At 51.2% G+C, this 15,505-nt stretch overlaps 1 protein-coding gene across 2 annotated transcripts in view; it reads left to right on the top strand.

Annotated features, from left to right (window-relative positions):
• fastk (Fas-activated serine/threonine kinase) overlaps positions 1-12,390 on the top strand; it is a 48,833-nt gene extending 36,443 nt beyond the window's left edge. For both annotated transcript variants that reach the window (XM_085992171.1, XM_085992172.1), the window contains 4 exons: positions 857-948; positions 4,873-5,596; positions 6,109-6,223; positions 9,109-12,390. In XM_085992171.1, the coding sequence (XP_085848297.1) occupies positions 857-948; positions 4,873-5,596; positions 6,109-6,223; positions 9,109-9,195 (1,018 nt within the window). In that variant the 3' untranslated portion in view covers positions 9,196-12,390. The remainder of the gene's footprint in view (positions 1-856; positions 949-4,872; positions 5,597-6,108; positions 6,224-9,108) is intronic.
• Positions 12,391-15,505: the final 3,115 nt, after the last annotated feature.

Genomic DNA, 15,505 nt, shown 5'->3' on the forward strand with positions numbered 1-15,505 from the left:
TGATTACATTTCGTGCCCTTTGTACACTTTGCACCAGCTTTTTATCTCTAAACCTCTGTCACCCGCGGATCCAGGGTCTAGCAGGAGCTGTTGGTGTCTAGGTTAAGCAAAGCACAGAATGTACCTATTATGGCTGCACATCAGAAGTCTCTCAGCACCCATGAACTGTGAGAAGGTTCAAATCTAAATGCAATCGGTTTAACCTTGAGATCAGGCTATTCATGACCTCTCTGAAGACTGCAAGTTTCACCAAAGTTCTGCAGGCTTTTAATCTCAATAAACAATGGATTCCTTACTAAGAATCATAGACCCTTACAGCGCAGAAAGAGGCCATTCGGCCCATCATGCTCCGCCACCTCTTTGAAGGAGCTTTCCAGTTAGTCCCACTCACCCGCTCTTTTCCCCATAGCCCTGCAGATCTTTCCTGTTCGATTTCTGCTTCTGTTTCCTATTTCTGTAACCTCCTCCAGCCCTATAACCCTTGCCCCCAACTCCGCATCCCTCTGACTCTGGTCACTTGTGAATTCGCCTTCTCTTTGCCCTACTATTGGCGGCCGTGTCTTCAGCCTTCTAGTCCACAGGCTCTGGAATTCCCTCCCTAAAGCCCTCCACCACTCCGCTCCCCCTCCTCCTTTTAAGACCCTCCTTAAAATCCATCTCTTAGACTCAGGTCACCCCTCCTAATATCTTCCTTGATGGCTCGGCGTCATTTTTTATTTATTACGCCACTGCGAAGCGCCTTGTGATGTTTTGCTATGTTAAAGGTGCGGTATAAAGTCAAGTTGTTGCAGTTGCCTTTACGTTTACCTGAGATGTGACTCTCTCTCTCTTTTATCTCGCTTGCTGTGCTTTCCAGTTACAAAGGGCTGGTGGCGGAAGCTTTGAGACAGCTGATCGGGGATCAGTGTTACAAGCAGGACGAGGTTCTTCCCCCGGGGTACTATACAGGTAAGAACCCCTTTTTATACTGAACAAGCTGACCTCCTGTGACACTGATCTGCTGTTTTATGGGCAGAAGTGCAGTACCCGATGTTTAACGACGTGTTAATTCTGCTGCTCCAGTGTAGGGGGTATTGGCTTTGCGTTCTTGAAGTCAATGCTGGGAGTCAGTGAAGTTACTGACATTCTGGTATCAGCCTTTGAACCAGTAGGTTCAAATCCCACTCCAGAGATGCGGGGGCCCAACACCTCGCCTGACACTCCAGTCCAGCACTGAGGGAGTGCTGCACTGCCGCAGGTGGCGTCTTTCAGATGCGACGTTAAACCGATGCCCCGCCTGTCCTCTCGGGTGGATGTAAAAGATCCCATGACATGACCAATGTTTATCCCCTGGACAGCACCATTAAAAGAAAACAGATTATCTGGTCATTTTCTCAATGCTGTTTCTGGGACCTTGCTGTGCACAAATTGGCTGCTGTGTTTCCCTACATTATAACAGTGACTTCACTTCGAAAAGTACTTCACTAGCTGTGAAGCGCTGTTCTGAGGTTACGAAAGGCGCTATATAAATGAAAGCTCTCCTTCTAACCCCTGTGTCCTGGTGGCATATCTCTGTCGATTGCTAATAACTGGCTTTCTTCATCTTTTTTGAACTTTTTTTTTTGAAGTGTGACACAGAAAAAGAATTTAGATGTGTGACTCACTATAAATACACAAGGTAAGTGGAAAGGTGTCTTTCAGCGTTGCACAAGGTTGGTATTCAGCCGGGCGCTGTAATGGGGAGGTGGTAAGATTGCACAGGGTAATTCACCATTAGTACCACGAGCTGCTTTGAGAACATAAGGTCATCGGTTTGGGATGAAGAAGGAGCCAGTGTACAAACCCTACCATCTTCCCATTACACTACCCAGCTGAATACAAACAGCAGCGACTTGTATTTATACAGCGTCTTTAACATAGTGAAACAGCCCAAGGCGCTTCACAGGAGCGATTATCAAACAAAATTTGACTCTGAGCCACATAAGGAGATATTGGGACAGCTGACCAAAAGCTTGGTCAAAGAGGTAGGTTTTAAGGAGCGTCTTAAAGGAGGGGGGCGAGAGAAGTAGAGAGGCGTAAAAGTTCAGGGAGGGAATTCCAGAGCTTGGGGCCTTGGCAGCTGAAGGCACGGCCGCCATTGTTGGAGTGATTAAACTCAGGGATGCGCAAGAGGCCCGAATTAGAGGAGCACAGAGACCTCGGAGGGTTGTGGGGCTGGAGGAGGTTACAGTGATGGGGAGGGATTTGAAAGCAAGGATGAGAATTTTTAAATCGAGGCGTTGCCGGACCGGGAGCCAATGTAGGTCAGCGAGCACAGGGGGTGATGGGTGAACGGGACTGGGTGTGAGTTAGGACACGGGGCAGTGAGCACGGGGGGTGATGGGTGAACGAGACTGGGTGTGAGTTAGGACACTGGGCAGTGAGCACAGGGGGTGATGGGTGAACGGGACTGGGTGCGAGTTAGGACACGGGGCAGCGAGCACGGGGGTGATGGGTGAACGGGACTTGGTGTGAGTTAGGACACGGGGCAGTGAGCTATGGGGTGATGGGTGAACGGGACTTGGTGTGAGTTAGGACACGGGGCAGTGAGCACAGGGGGTGATGGGTGAACGGGACTGGGTGTGAGTTAGGACACGGGGCAGTGAGCACAGGGGGTGATGGGTGAACGGGACTGGGTGCGAGTTAGGACACGGGGCAGCGAGCACAGGGGGTGATGGGTGAACGGGACTTGGTGTGAGTTAGGACACGGGGCAGTGAGCACAGCGGGTGATGGGTGAACGGGACTGGGTGTGAGTTAGGACACGGGGCAGTGAGCTATGGGGTGATGGGTGAACGGGACTTGGTGTGAGTTAGGACACGGGGCAGTGAGCACAGGGGGTGATGGGTGAACGGGACTGGGTGTGAGTTAGGACACGGGGCAGTGAGCACAGGGGGTGATGGGTGAACGGGACTGGGTGCGAGTTAGGACACGGGGCAGTGAGCACAGCGGGTGATGGGTGAACGGGACTGGGTGTGAGTTAGGACACGGGGCAGTGAGCTATGGGGTGATGGGTGAACGGGACTTGGTGTGAGTTAGGACACGGGGCAGTGAGCACAGGGGGTGATGACTGAACGGGACTGGGTGTGAGTTAGGACACGGGGCAGTGAGCACAGGGGGTGATGGGTGAACGGGACTGGGTGCGAGTTAGGACACGGGGCAGCGAGCACGGGGTGATGGGTGAACGGGACTTGGTGTGAGTTAGGACACGGGGCAGTGAGCACAGCGGGTGATGGGTGAACGGGACTGGGTGTGAGTTAGGACACGGGGCAGTGAGCTATGGGGTGATGGGTGAACGGGACTTGGTGTGAGTTAGGACACGGGGCAGTGAGCACAGGGGGTGATGGGTGAACGGGGCTGGGTGTGAGTTAGGACACGGGGCAGTGAGCACAGCGGGTGATGGGTGAACGGGACTGGGTGTGAGTTAGGACACGGGGCAGCAAGCACGGGGTGATGGGTGAACGGGACTGGGTGTGAGTTAGGACACGGGGCAGCGAGCACAGGGGGTGATGGGTGAACGGGACTGGGTGTGAGTTAGGACACGGGGCAGTGAGCACAGGGGGTGATGGGTGAACGGGACTGGGTGTGAGTTAGGACACGGGGCAGCGAGCACAGGGGGTGATGGGTGAACGGGACTTGGTGCGAGTTAGGACACGGGGCAGCGAGCACAGGGGTGATGGGTGAACGGGACTTGGTGCGAGTTAGGACACGGGGCAGTGAGCACAGTGGGTGAACGGGACTGGGTGTGAGTTAGGATACAGGCAGCAGAGTTTTGGATGAGCTCAAGTTTATGTAGGCCGGCCAGAGAGCATTGGAATAATCAAGTCTCGAGGTAACAAAGGCTCGGATAAGGTGAGGCAGGGACGGAGCCGGGCGATGTTACGAAGGTGGAAGGCAGTCTTGGTGATGGAGAGGCTATGGAGTCGGAAGCTCATCTCGGGGTCAAATAGGACCCCAAGGTTGCGAACGGTCTGGCTCAGCCTCAGACAGTTGCCAGGGAGAGCGATGGAGTCGGTGGCTAGGGAACGGAGTTTATGGCAGGGACCCAAGACAATGGTTTTGGTCTTCCCCTTATTTAGTTGGAGGAAATTTCTGCTCATCCAGTACTGGATGTCAGGCAAGCAGCGTGACAAATCAGAGACAAAGCCTGCATTCATCTCATTACAGCACCCAGCTGCATTTATATAGCGCCTGTCACCTCCTCAGGATGTCTCCCAAGTATTTCACTTCATAACCAAGGAATTACTTTTGAAGAACAGTCACTGTTGGTTCTAGGCAGACGCGGGAGTGAATTTACTAACGGCACTGAGATTAACAACACATAATTCCTCTTTTTTGATGATGTTGGTTGAGTGATAAATGTTGGCCAGGAAACCAGGGGAATTTCCCTGCTTCTCTTCAAATAGTGCCATAGGATCTTTTAAGTTCACCTTAACAGGGAGACAGGACCTCGGTTTAACCTCTCCTCCGAAAGACGGCACCTCCGACAGTGCAGCACCCTCTCTCTGTGGGCTGCCCTTTTAAGGGCTCAGTCAGCCCTTGCTACATTGGACCCACGGTGAGAGCTGAAAGAGAAACCTGCCCTGCCCCACGAAACTGTGCTGCTCCTGACTGACACGGGCAGTACTGATGGTGGCCACAGAGAGACTCCCAGCTCTGACTGAAAGATGAGCACAGGTTCCAATGCTTTCCTCCAATCCAGCAGAAGCGGCTAGAAAACGGTTGATTGCTCCCTCCATGGTCTTGTGCACCTGGTCCAGACCCGCCCCTCACCAGTTATAGGGTCATGGTGGGAGTGAGGGAACTAACCTGATCGAGGGTCGTGCAATTACTTGTTCTTTGTTGCTCCGTTGCAGATTTCTTACTGTGGATAAATGGTTCTGGCACTGTCCTTCATATTAACGGGACCATTCCTGGTGCTGGCACTCCTTTGTGCCTCTCCGTCCCCAATTCGAAACCCGCAGAGAACCCCGCCTCCCACCACGCCCAACCCGACATCCCCTCCCTCACCTCCGATTTCCAGAACTTCTCGCCCTTTGGTCACGATGAGGCGACGGCGAAAGAGAAGAGAGATGGCGATCTCGCGGCTGAAGTGGATTTCCTCACCCGCATCCGGCCCCCGGGCAGCAGCGGCCGCTCCAGCGCGGCATCCATCTTGACCGGCTCGACAATCGAGTACAACGCTTACTACCCCCCTTCGAACTACTACACCAGCCTGACCAAGGAGCAGTCGCTGGAGAGTCAAGAGAGCTCCACGCTCAGCAGCCCCTCCGACTGCTTGAACCAGGCCCCGAACACCACGGGCTGCTCGCCCGTCATGGGCTCCAGTTCCCTCTTTCAGTTCCCCATCGGAAAGACCTTGGACGAGGAAACGGAGACGGCACCCCAGAACCAAGAGCACAACCTCTTCAGAGCGGAGCAGCCCACTCCGAGTTTTTACGACAGCCCCCACTACCCCGAGAGCCAGGGCAGGGTGGGGCAGGCGGAGTTGGTGAGCCCAGTGCCACCACCTCTGCAACTCTCCAGCCCATCGTCGCTCATCGAGAAAGAGAGGTGCCCCGACACCGAACAAGTGAACAGGTAAACGCTCGGGGATTAACTGCACTGGTCACTCGATAGCCATGAACTCAGCCTGAGTTTGTTTCTTGCCTTACCCAGCTGTTTAAAAAGGGTAGACCTAAATGGTCTTTTCAGGTCCTTCAGAGAGCGGCATGGGGGGATGGGCTGAATGGGCAAAGGGCAGGAGAATGGGACTATAAGGACATAGCTCTTTTAGAGCGGCAGCGTGGGGCGATGGGTGAATGACCTTTTGTGCTGTCAAATGCAGTGAAGTGGAGGGGGAAAGAGAGAGAGAGATGATTATGCATCCATAGCTATGCCAATATCCATCAGTGCTGGGGCATGAGAGGCTGTGAGACTAAACACTGGCACGGACTGGTTGAGCCGTATGGCCTGTTTCTGCGCTGTATATCCTATGTAATCCTATGTAAATCCTGGGGAAGAGTGGTATTAGAGCTGAACGTCCTGCCCCAGTCTGACTGTTAAGGTTCATATCATCAGTAACAGACTGTCTCCTTCCCACCTCCCAACAGGATTGTGATGTCGGTGAATGACAAATGGCATTACTGTCACAACTCGGACGTGTTGGTGGGGTCTCGAGCAATGCGGGATCGACACCTGCGACTACTAGGATATACCATTCTGCAGGTACGGTGCTTCACTTCATGAAGCCATTGAACTATAGAGGTTTACAGCACAGGAGGAGGCTGTTCGGCCCATCGTTTCTGTACCGGCATTTTGCTAGAGCAATCCCATACCCCTGGATCAATCCCGAACTAATCCCACTGCCCCGCTCTCTCCCCATACCCCTGGATCAATCCCAAACAATTCCCACTGCCCCGCTCTCTCCCCATAGCCCTGTATCAATCCCGAACTAATCCCACTGTCCCGCACTCTCCCCATAGTCCTGTATCAATCCCAAACTAATCCCACTGCCCCGCTCTCTCCCCATAGCCCTGTATCAATCCCAAACAATTCCCACTGCCCCGCTCTCTCCCCATCGTCCTGTATCAATCCCAAACTAATCCCACTGTCCTGCTCTCCCCATAACCCTGCATCAATCCCAAACTAATCCCACTGCCCCGCTGATATGGTGTGGAAAAGGTAAATCCAGAAAATTACTTTAAATTAAATGGCAAGAGTAGAAGAAGGGACCTTGGTCAGACCACACTTAGAGAACTGCGAACGGCTGTCGCCATATTATAAAAAGGATATAGAGGCACTGGAGAGGGTGCAGAGAAGAGTTACAAGGATGATACCAGAAATGCGAGGGTATACATATCGGGAAAGGATGAACAGGCTGGGTCGCTTTTCTCTTGAAAAAAGAAGGCTGAGGGGTGACCTGATAGAGGTCTTTAAAATTATGAAAGGTTTTGATAGAGTGGATACAGAGAGAATGTTTCCACTTGTGGGGAAGAGCATAACTAGAGGCCATCAATATAAGATAGTCACCAAGAAATCCAATAGGGAATTCAGAAGAAACTTCTTTACCCAGAGAGTGGTGAGAATGTGGAACTCGCTGCCACAGGGAGTGGTTGAGGTGAATAGTATCGATGCATTTAAGGGGAGGCTAGACAAGCACATGAGGGAGAAGGGAATCGAGGGTTACGCTGATAGATTTAGATGAGGAAAGACGGGAGGAGGCTCGAGTGAAGCATAAACACCGGCATGGACTGGTTGGGCCGAATGGCCTGTTTCTGTGCCGTATATCCTATTTAATAAAAGGGAATTATAGAACTGATATCAGAAATTTTTGGAGTGACTAACATGTGGAATGGAGTCAGATCGAGGAGGCAAAAATCCTGGAATCATTTAAAAAACAATTGGATGTTGAAACAGGGAGAATCTAAGATCTCTCTGGATGATGAATTAAGATAGGTCGATTGGAATCCATGTTTGTAGTTACCTTCTGGTAGTTGGGGAGGGGGAACTGTTGGCCAGAACCATGTGAACCACAGGAACAACAACAACTTGTATTTATATAGTGCCTTCAACGTAGTAAAACGTCCCACGGCGCTTCACAAGAACGTTATCAAACAAAATTTATCGCCGAGCCACATGAGATATTAGGGCAGATAACCAAAAGTTTGGTCAAAGAGGTAGGTTTTAAGGAGCGTCTTAAAGGAGGAAAGAGCGATAGAGGGGTTTAGGGAGGGAATTCAAGGGCTTAGGGCCTCAGCAGTTGAAGGCACAGCTGCCAATGGTGGAGCAAAGAAAATCAGGGATGCGCAAGAGGCCAGAATTGGAGGAGGGCAGAGATCTCGGAGGATTGTAGGGCTGGAGGAGGTTAGAGAGATGGGGAGGGGCGAGGCCATGGAGGGATTTAAAAAACAAGGATGAGAATTTTAAAATTGAGGCGTTGCCGAACCGGGAGCCAATGTAAGTCAGCGAATACAGCGGGTGATGGGTGAGGAGAGCATTGAAATAGGCAGATAGAACCTCACTTGGAAAGACGGCACCTCCGACAGTGCAGCACTCTCTCCAGTGACTGTCAGCCTAGATTATGACCTCAAACCCCGGATTGGGGCTTTGAACGCAACACCTGCCAGCTCGGAGGTTAGAGTCCTACCAACTGAGCCAGACCGACTGTTCATTGTACCCTGGTTGAGATCAGTTGTTCCAACAGAACAAGGATTGAAACATGGTCCCTCCTGGACAGCAATTTTACCTCCAAACTCATCCAAGATGTTGTCCTGAAATTGCCAAAGGTGTTTCCTGGTGTCTGGCAGACTCTCCATTTCAAATACCCCAAGAACACGCAGCCCTTTAGATAAACCACGTCTTTGAATTGTTAGAATCAAATCATAGAATAGCACAGCACAGAAGGAGGCCATTCGGCCCATCGAGCCTGCGCCGGCTCTTTCGAAGAGCAATCCAGTTAGTCCCACTCCCCCGCTCTTTCCCCAGAGCCCTGCAATTGTTTCTCCTTCAAGTATTTAGCCAGTTCCCTTTTGAAGGCTCCTATTGAATCTGTATCCACTGCCCTATCAGGCAGCGCATTCCAAATCCTAACCACTCGCTGCATAAAAAAGGTTTTTTTCATGTCGCCTCTGTTGTATTTCTTTTGTGCGGAGTGTATGTTTTGTGAACCGGTTGGGTTTTTACGTCATTCCGACAGCTTCACGGTCGCTTTTACTGAGACCAACTTTTTATTTCCTGATATTTGACTCCAGACTCCACTGTGTGGTTGTCTTTTAGTGTCCCCTGAAGTGGCCGAGTCAGCCACCCATCTGTGAAAAGGATTCAGTGGATCCACCACCTGAACAGCATCGCCCACATCCCGAGGACAGACTAAGAAAAGTTCCCCCCGTTCCCCCTCTCTGGGTGTCTGCACGAGGCATCTGATGCAGAGCCGGTTTGCTCCGCAGTCCGCGGGGTGTCAGCTGATCTCGGTCCAGGCGATGGGGGCAGGAAAGGACACCTGTGTCATAAAGACCCCTCGGGCTGAGAACATCACCTCGCGCACTCTGCAAACCAACAGCGCAATGGTTCCACCTAATCTGTGTCCCTTTGTCCTCTGCTCTCACCTACAGCTGCCTTACCACGAGCTGGAAAAGCTGAACGGGATCGAGGAAGTTAAACATTATTTACGGAAAAGACTCCTGGATGTGCAGTTATGACGATCAAAGACTAGATTTTTTTGTACCCTGCTCCTGTTTATATTTGGAGAATTGACACCGCTCCCCATCAGCAGTCGGAGTGCCGGGAGGTTGTAGCGTCAAGAGCGGTGGGAATTCTGGGAATGCTCACACTTCTTATTTCTCCTCTTTTCTTTGGAGTGTAACAAGCGTCTTTCCCGGTTTTATTATTTTGTTTTGCTTTTGTGTGTTCACATGCTAACTACTGCCAGACGTTTTGTACCATCCCTGGAGAAGATAGACTTTGAAACAGAGAATCTCGGTGCGCTAAGTTTGTTCACATGAGTATTTGCAGGGAGGTTTCATGAAAGGTCAGTTAGAATTTTTTTTAACTGAGTGTTCACTGGCCCTCTCGGCTTGTGATTGTCCTCCGTCCTGTCTTTTGCCTCTCACCCACCTTGCAACCTTTTCCAATGCAAGAGGAGTGTTGAGTGTTGCACGGGCTGAACAGTGGGAGTCGGATCCCGAAGGTCCCCGACCTGGAGCTGCAGCTCTTTTAGCAATCCCGCTCCCCCGAATGAGGAGGCGAGAAGAGAGAAGCCGGTCACTATCCCAGCAAACCTCGGGGCAGGACCCCACGTGCTGCAACCGTCTTAATTACCTGGCCCAGTTGGGAACCCTTTGAGCAGTTCTGAGAACGACGCGAAAACTCATAACCCTCGACTGGGTTCTTGAGGCTCGTGCAGTTAGTGTGGGTTTCAAGGGAGTGCAGTTAGCTGGGCTTGAGTAGGATTGAACAGCACTGTGACGTCTCCACTCCTGCCCGTGTGAGTGACCACGTGGCTTGATATAACCACCAGCTTCCCAGCCTTGGCAAGATCAGACGATCACAGATACAAAAAAATACTCTTCGTTTTTTTTAATGAATTCCTGGGATGTGGGCATTGCTGGAAAGGCCAGCATTTATTGCCCATCCCTAATTGCCCTCGAGAAGGTGGTGGTGAGCCGCCTCCTTGAACCGCTGCAGTCCGTGTGGTGAAGGTACTCCCACAGTGCTGCCAGGGAGGGAGTTCCAGGATTTTGACCCAGTGACGATGAATGAACAGCCGATATATTTCCAAGTCAGGATGGTGTGTGACTTGGAGAGGAAGCTGGAGGTGGTGGTGTTCCCATGCGCCTGCTGCCCTTGTCCTTCTAGGTGGAAGAGGTCGCGGGTTTGGGAGGTGCTGCCGAAGAAGCCTTGGCGAGTTGCTGCAGTGCATCTTGTAGATGGTGCACACTGCAGCCACGGTGCGCCGGTGGTGGAGGGAGTGGATGTTTAAGGTGGTGGATGGGGTGCCAATCAAGTGAGCTGCTTTGTCCTGGATGTTGCCGAACTTCTTGAGTGTTGTTGGAGCTGCACTCATCCAGGCAGGCTGTGGGGGCATTAACTTGGAACACGAAGTACCCTGTGTTTCGGCACTTATTTTCAGCCTGTGCTTGCATCCACCTCAACCAACACCCCATCCTTTGACTATGAATGATGTAAATTTAATTTGACTGTTGGAGGACTTTGCACAATTTGGTAAAGTTGGACTGTTGTTGGGGAGGACACTTCATATCCCAGTCTGTTCACAGTGTGGCACCGGCGATTGGTGGAGTGGTTGCTGGGGGGGGGGGGGAGGGTGTTGGTGGAGGCAGTTGCTAGGGGAGAGGGTGGAGATGGTTGCTAGGAGGAGTGTTGGTTACTAGCCATGGTGTTGATGGTTTAACCGGGGAGAGGAGTGAAGGCGCCAACACTAAAATGGAAAGGGTGTCCTGAAATTGTCCAATTAGAGGGGTGGCTCGAGACTGTCCTGTCGGAGTATGGGGTGACTCGAGACTGTCCTGTCGGAGTACGGGGTGACTCGAGACTGTCCTGTTGGAAGGGTGACTCGAGACTGTCCTGTCGGAGTACGGGGTGACTCGAGACTGTCCTGTTGGAGTACGGGGTGACTTGAGACTGTCCTGTTGGAAGGGTGACTCGAGACTGTGCTGTCGGAGTACGGGGTGACTTGAGACTGTCCTGTTGGAAGGGTGACTCGAGACTGTGCTGTCGGAGTACGGGGTGACTCGAGACTGTCCTGTTGGAAGGGTGACTCGAGACTGTGCTGTCGGAGTACGGGGTGACTTGAGACTGTCCTGTTGGAAGGGTGACTCGAGACTGTGCTGTCGGCGTACGGGGTGACTCGAGACTGTCCTGTCGGAGTGCAGGGTGACTCGAGACTGTCCTGTCGGAGTGCGGGGTGACTCGAGACTGTCCTGTCGGAGTACGGGGTGACTCGAGACTGTCCTGTCGGAGTGCGGGGTGACTCGAGACTGTCCTGTCGGAGTACGGGGTGACTCGAGACTGTCCTGTCGGAGTACGGGGTGACTCGAGACTGTCCTGTCGGAGTACGGGGTGACTCGAGACTGTCCTGTCGGAGTGCGGGGTGACTCGAGACTGTCCTGTCGGAGTGCGGGGTGACTCGAGACTGTCCTGTCAGAGTGCGGGGTGAGGGCAGTAATGAAATGTTTGTGATCAGGCTTGGGGTCCTTTCTGCAGAGTGGGGACCCAGTCCGAGGCTGCGTTTCGCCTGTTGGCGGATACGTGGCGTGGAGCTAATTCCACAAAACAGACCCGTCGACTGGAAAAGATGAAATGGGTTTAGTCTCCTTGCTGACCTGGACTGCAGTAGTTAAATGGTGATCGTCTGTTACCGTGTGTGGATTGTAGGTAGTCACTGGTGTGCAGAATGCGTGTGTACTTTAATCCCAGCGGGGTGGGGTGGGGTGGGGGTGGGGAGACGGGGGTGCGGGAGGAGGGGGAGGGAGCTTGGCTAAATGCAGTGTTTTAAATTCGATTAATTTTTGGGTGGTGGGTTTTGGGGGGTTTACAGGATCTTCAGATTGTGGGTAGTGGGTGGGTTTAAAATGTGAATGAATATACATGTGAATAGAACAAGGAAATGGTGAAATTACAAAGCAAGTCCATCAGTATCAATATGATGTGTGTTTGAGGTCAACTATTTTTTTAAGTAATCTGCTGTGTGTTTGGAGCATTGTCATGAGGTCTGGGCTGTGATTTTGGGCATGTGTTTACCACGAGGGAATACTGATGGGCTGGCGTCTATTTCTAGTTTTAATTTGTGTGTATCGACCACAGCTAAGGAACGGTCTAGTGGGACCCTTTGGAAGGGATTATAAAATAGCTGACAATAAATACAAGGGAGATCCTCAGACTGTCTTCTGTCTCTGAAATCATTAAGACGCTGAACATTCCTTGGGTTTTGGAAGTGCTGGAAATGAGGACATGCACCAGGTCACACACTGCTCATCTGGCAAAGACTGGCTGCACCCAGTGGAGGCTCCAGATTCTATTCCTGTTCTTCTGTGACACAGACGGGGCAGTTTATTGCCCATCTCTCGTTGCCCTGAGGGCAGTAGAGTAAACACACAGTGTGGGACTGGAGTCACGTGTAGGCCTAGGCTGGGCAGGGGCGGCAGGTTCCCTTCCCTTCAGGACATCAGTGACCCGGTTGGGTTTTTACGACAATCCGGCAGTTTTCATGGTGATTTTTCCTGGCGCCAGCTCACGGATCACCAGATTTATTCAATTCAGTTTCTCAACTTGCCCTGGTGGGATTTGAACTCCCGACCTCTGGCATCATCTACCTGACAACAATGGAAGATTGCCCAGGTACATCCTATCCACAAAAAGGACAAACTCAAGGTGGCCAATTACCACCATATCAGCCTCCCAATCATCAGTAAATTAGGAACAGAAGGAGTCATCAACAGTGCCATCAAGCAATGCCTGCTCACAAATAACATGCTCACCAACACTCAATTCAGATTCAGCAGTCACTCGGCTCTAAACCTCTTCACAGCCTTGATCCAGTCACGACCACAGGAGCTGTTACCAGAGGTGAGGTGAGAGTGATTGCCCTCGACATCAAGGCAGCATTCAACCGAGTTTGGCACCATGCACCCCTAGTAAAACTGAGAACAATGGCAGAACCCTTCAGTGGTTAGTCATACTCGATGCAAAGGAAGATGGTTGTGGTTCTCACAGGTCAATCATCTCAGCTGCTTCATCAATGACCGTCCCTCCATCATAAGGTCAGAAGTGGGGCTGTTCACTGCTGATTGCAGTGTATAATTCCATTCACAACCCCTCTGATAAGAAATAAGAGCAGGAGGAGGCCATATGGCCCCTAGAGCCTGCTCCGCTATTCAATAAGATCATGGCTGATCATCGACCTCAACTCTATTTTCCTGCCCAATCTCCAAATCCCTTGATTCCCCTAGAGTCCAAAAATCTATCTATCCCATCTGATAATGGAACAGTCCATGCCCGCATGCAGCAAGACCAAAGTTTGCAGATGATACTAAGATGGGGGGGAAAGTAGTGAGTGAGGAGGACATAAAAAACCTTCAAGGGGACATAGACAGGCTAAGTAAGTGGGCAGAGATTTGGCAGATGGAATACAATACTGGAAAGTGTGAGGTTATGCACTTTGGCAGGAAAAATCGTAGAGCAAGTTATCTTAATGGCAAGAAACTGGAAAGTACTGTAGTACAAAGGGATCTGGGGGTCCTGGTGCACGAAACTCAAAAGGTTAGTATGCAGGTGCAGCAAGTGATCAAGAAGGCCAATGGAATGTTGGCTTTCATTGCTAGGGGGATAGAATATAAAAATAGGGAGGTATTGCTTCAGTTGTACAAGGTATTGGTGAGACCGCACCTGGAATACTGCGTACAGTTTTGGTGTCCATACTTAAGAAAGGACATACTTGCTCTCGAGTCAGTACAAAGAAGGTTCACTCGGTTAATCCCGGGGATGAGGGGATGGACATATGAGGAGAGGTTGAGTAGATTGGGACTCTACTCATTGGAGTTCAGAAGAATGAGAGGCGATCTTATTGAAACATATAAGATTGTGAAGGGGTTGGATCGGGTGGATGCGGGGAAGATGTTCCCGATGATGGGTGAAACTAGAACTAGGGGGCATAGTCTTAGAATAAGGGGCTGCTCTTTCAAAACTGAGATGAGGAGGAACTACTTCACTCAGAGGGTGGTAGGTCCATGGAATATGCTGCCCCAAAAAACTGTAGAAGCTACATCATTACATAAATTTAAAACAGAAATAGACAGTTTCCTAGAAGTAAAGGGAATTAAGGGTTACGGAGAGCGGGCAGGAATCTGGACATGAGTCTAGGTTCGGATCGGTCATGGCCCTGTGGTTAGCGGAGCGGGCCCAGGGGCCGTGTAGCCTGATCCTGCTCCTATTTCGTGTGTCTAATTCTGTTAGATGCAGGAGATGGTTCTGTGATAGTGGATTGGCAGTTAGGATCAGATCAGCCATGATCTTATTGAATGGCGGAGCAGGCTCGAGGGGCCGATTGGCCTACTCCTGCTCCTATTTCTTATGTTCTTATAATATCCAGACTTGGGCTGATAAGTGGTAAATAACATTTATGCCACCTAAATGCCAGATAATGACCATCTTGAACAAGAGAGTCTTAACTACCTGCCCTTAACCTTCAACAGTACCATCACCAAACCCTCCAGCCATCAACATCTTGGACAGTCAATATTGACCAGAAGCTAAACTATGCCTTCTTCCTGTCAGCTGTGGCTCAGTGGGTAGCACTCTCGCCTCCGAGTCAGAAGGACGTGGGTTCTAGCCCCACGCCAGGACTAGAGCCCAAAATCGAGGTTGACATTTCAGTGCAGTATTGAGGGAGCGCTGCACTGACGGAGGGGCAGTACTGAGGGAGTGCTGCACTGCCGGAGGGGCAGTACTGAGGGAGCGGCGCACTGTCGGAGGGGCAGTACTGAGGGAGCGCTGCACTGCCGGAGGGCCAGTACTGAGGCAGCGCTGCACTGCCGGAGTGCCAGTACTGAGGGAGCTCTGCACTGTCGGAGAGGCAGTACTGGTAGCGCTGCACTGTCGGAGGGGCAATGCTGAGGGAGCGCTGCACTGTCAGAGGGGCAGTACTGAGGGAGTGTTGCACCATTGGAGATGCTGTCGTTCAGATGAGATGTTAAACCGAGGCCCCGTCTGCCCCCTCAGGTGTATGTAAAAGATCCCACGGCACCAGGAAGTAGAGAGGAAAAAGCAGCAAACCTGCGGATTGGGAGCAGTTTAGGATTCAGCAAAGGAGGACAAAGGGATTAATTAAGAGGGGGGAAATAGAATATGAGAGTAAGCTTGCAGGGAACATAAAAACTGACTGTAAAAGCTTCTATAGATATGTGAAGAGAAAAAGATTGGTAAAGTCAAGCGTAGATCCCTTACAGTCAGAATCAGGGGAATTTATAATGGGGAACAAAGAAATGGAAGACCAAT

This window comes from Somniosus microcephalus, chromosome 7 (genome assembly GCF_052327205.1).
Source record: "Somniosus microcephalus isolate GS21.2 chromosome 7, FLI_Smic_1.0, whole genome shotgun sequence".
Taxonomy (NCBI): domain Eukaryota; kingdom Metazoa; phylum Chordata; class Chondrichthyes; order Squaliformes; family Somniosidae; genus Somniosus; species Somniosus microcephalus.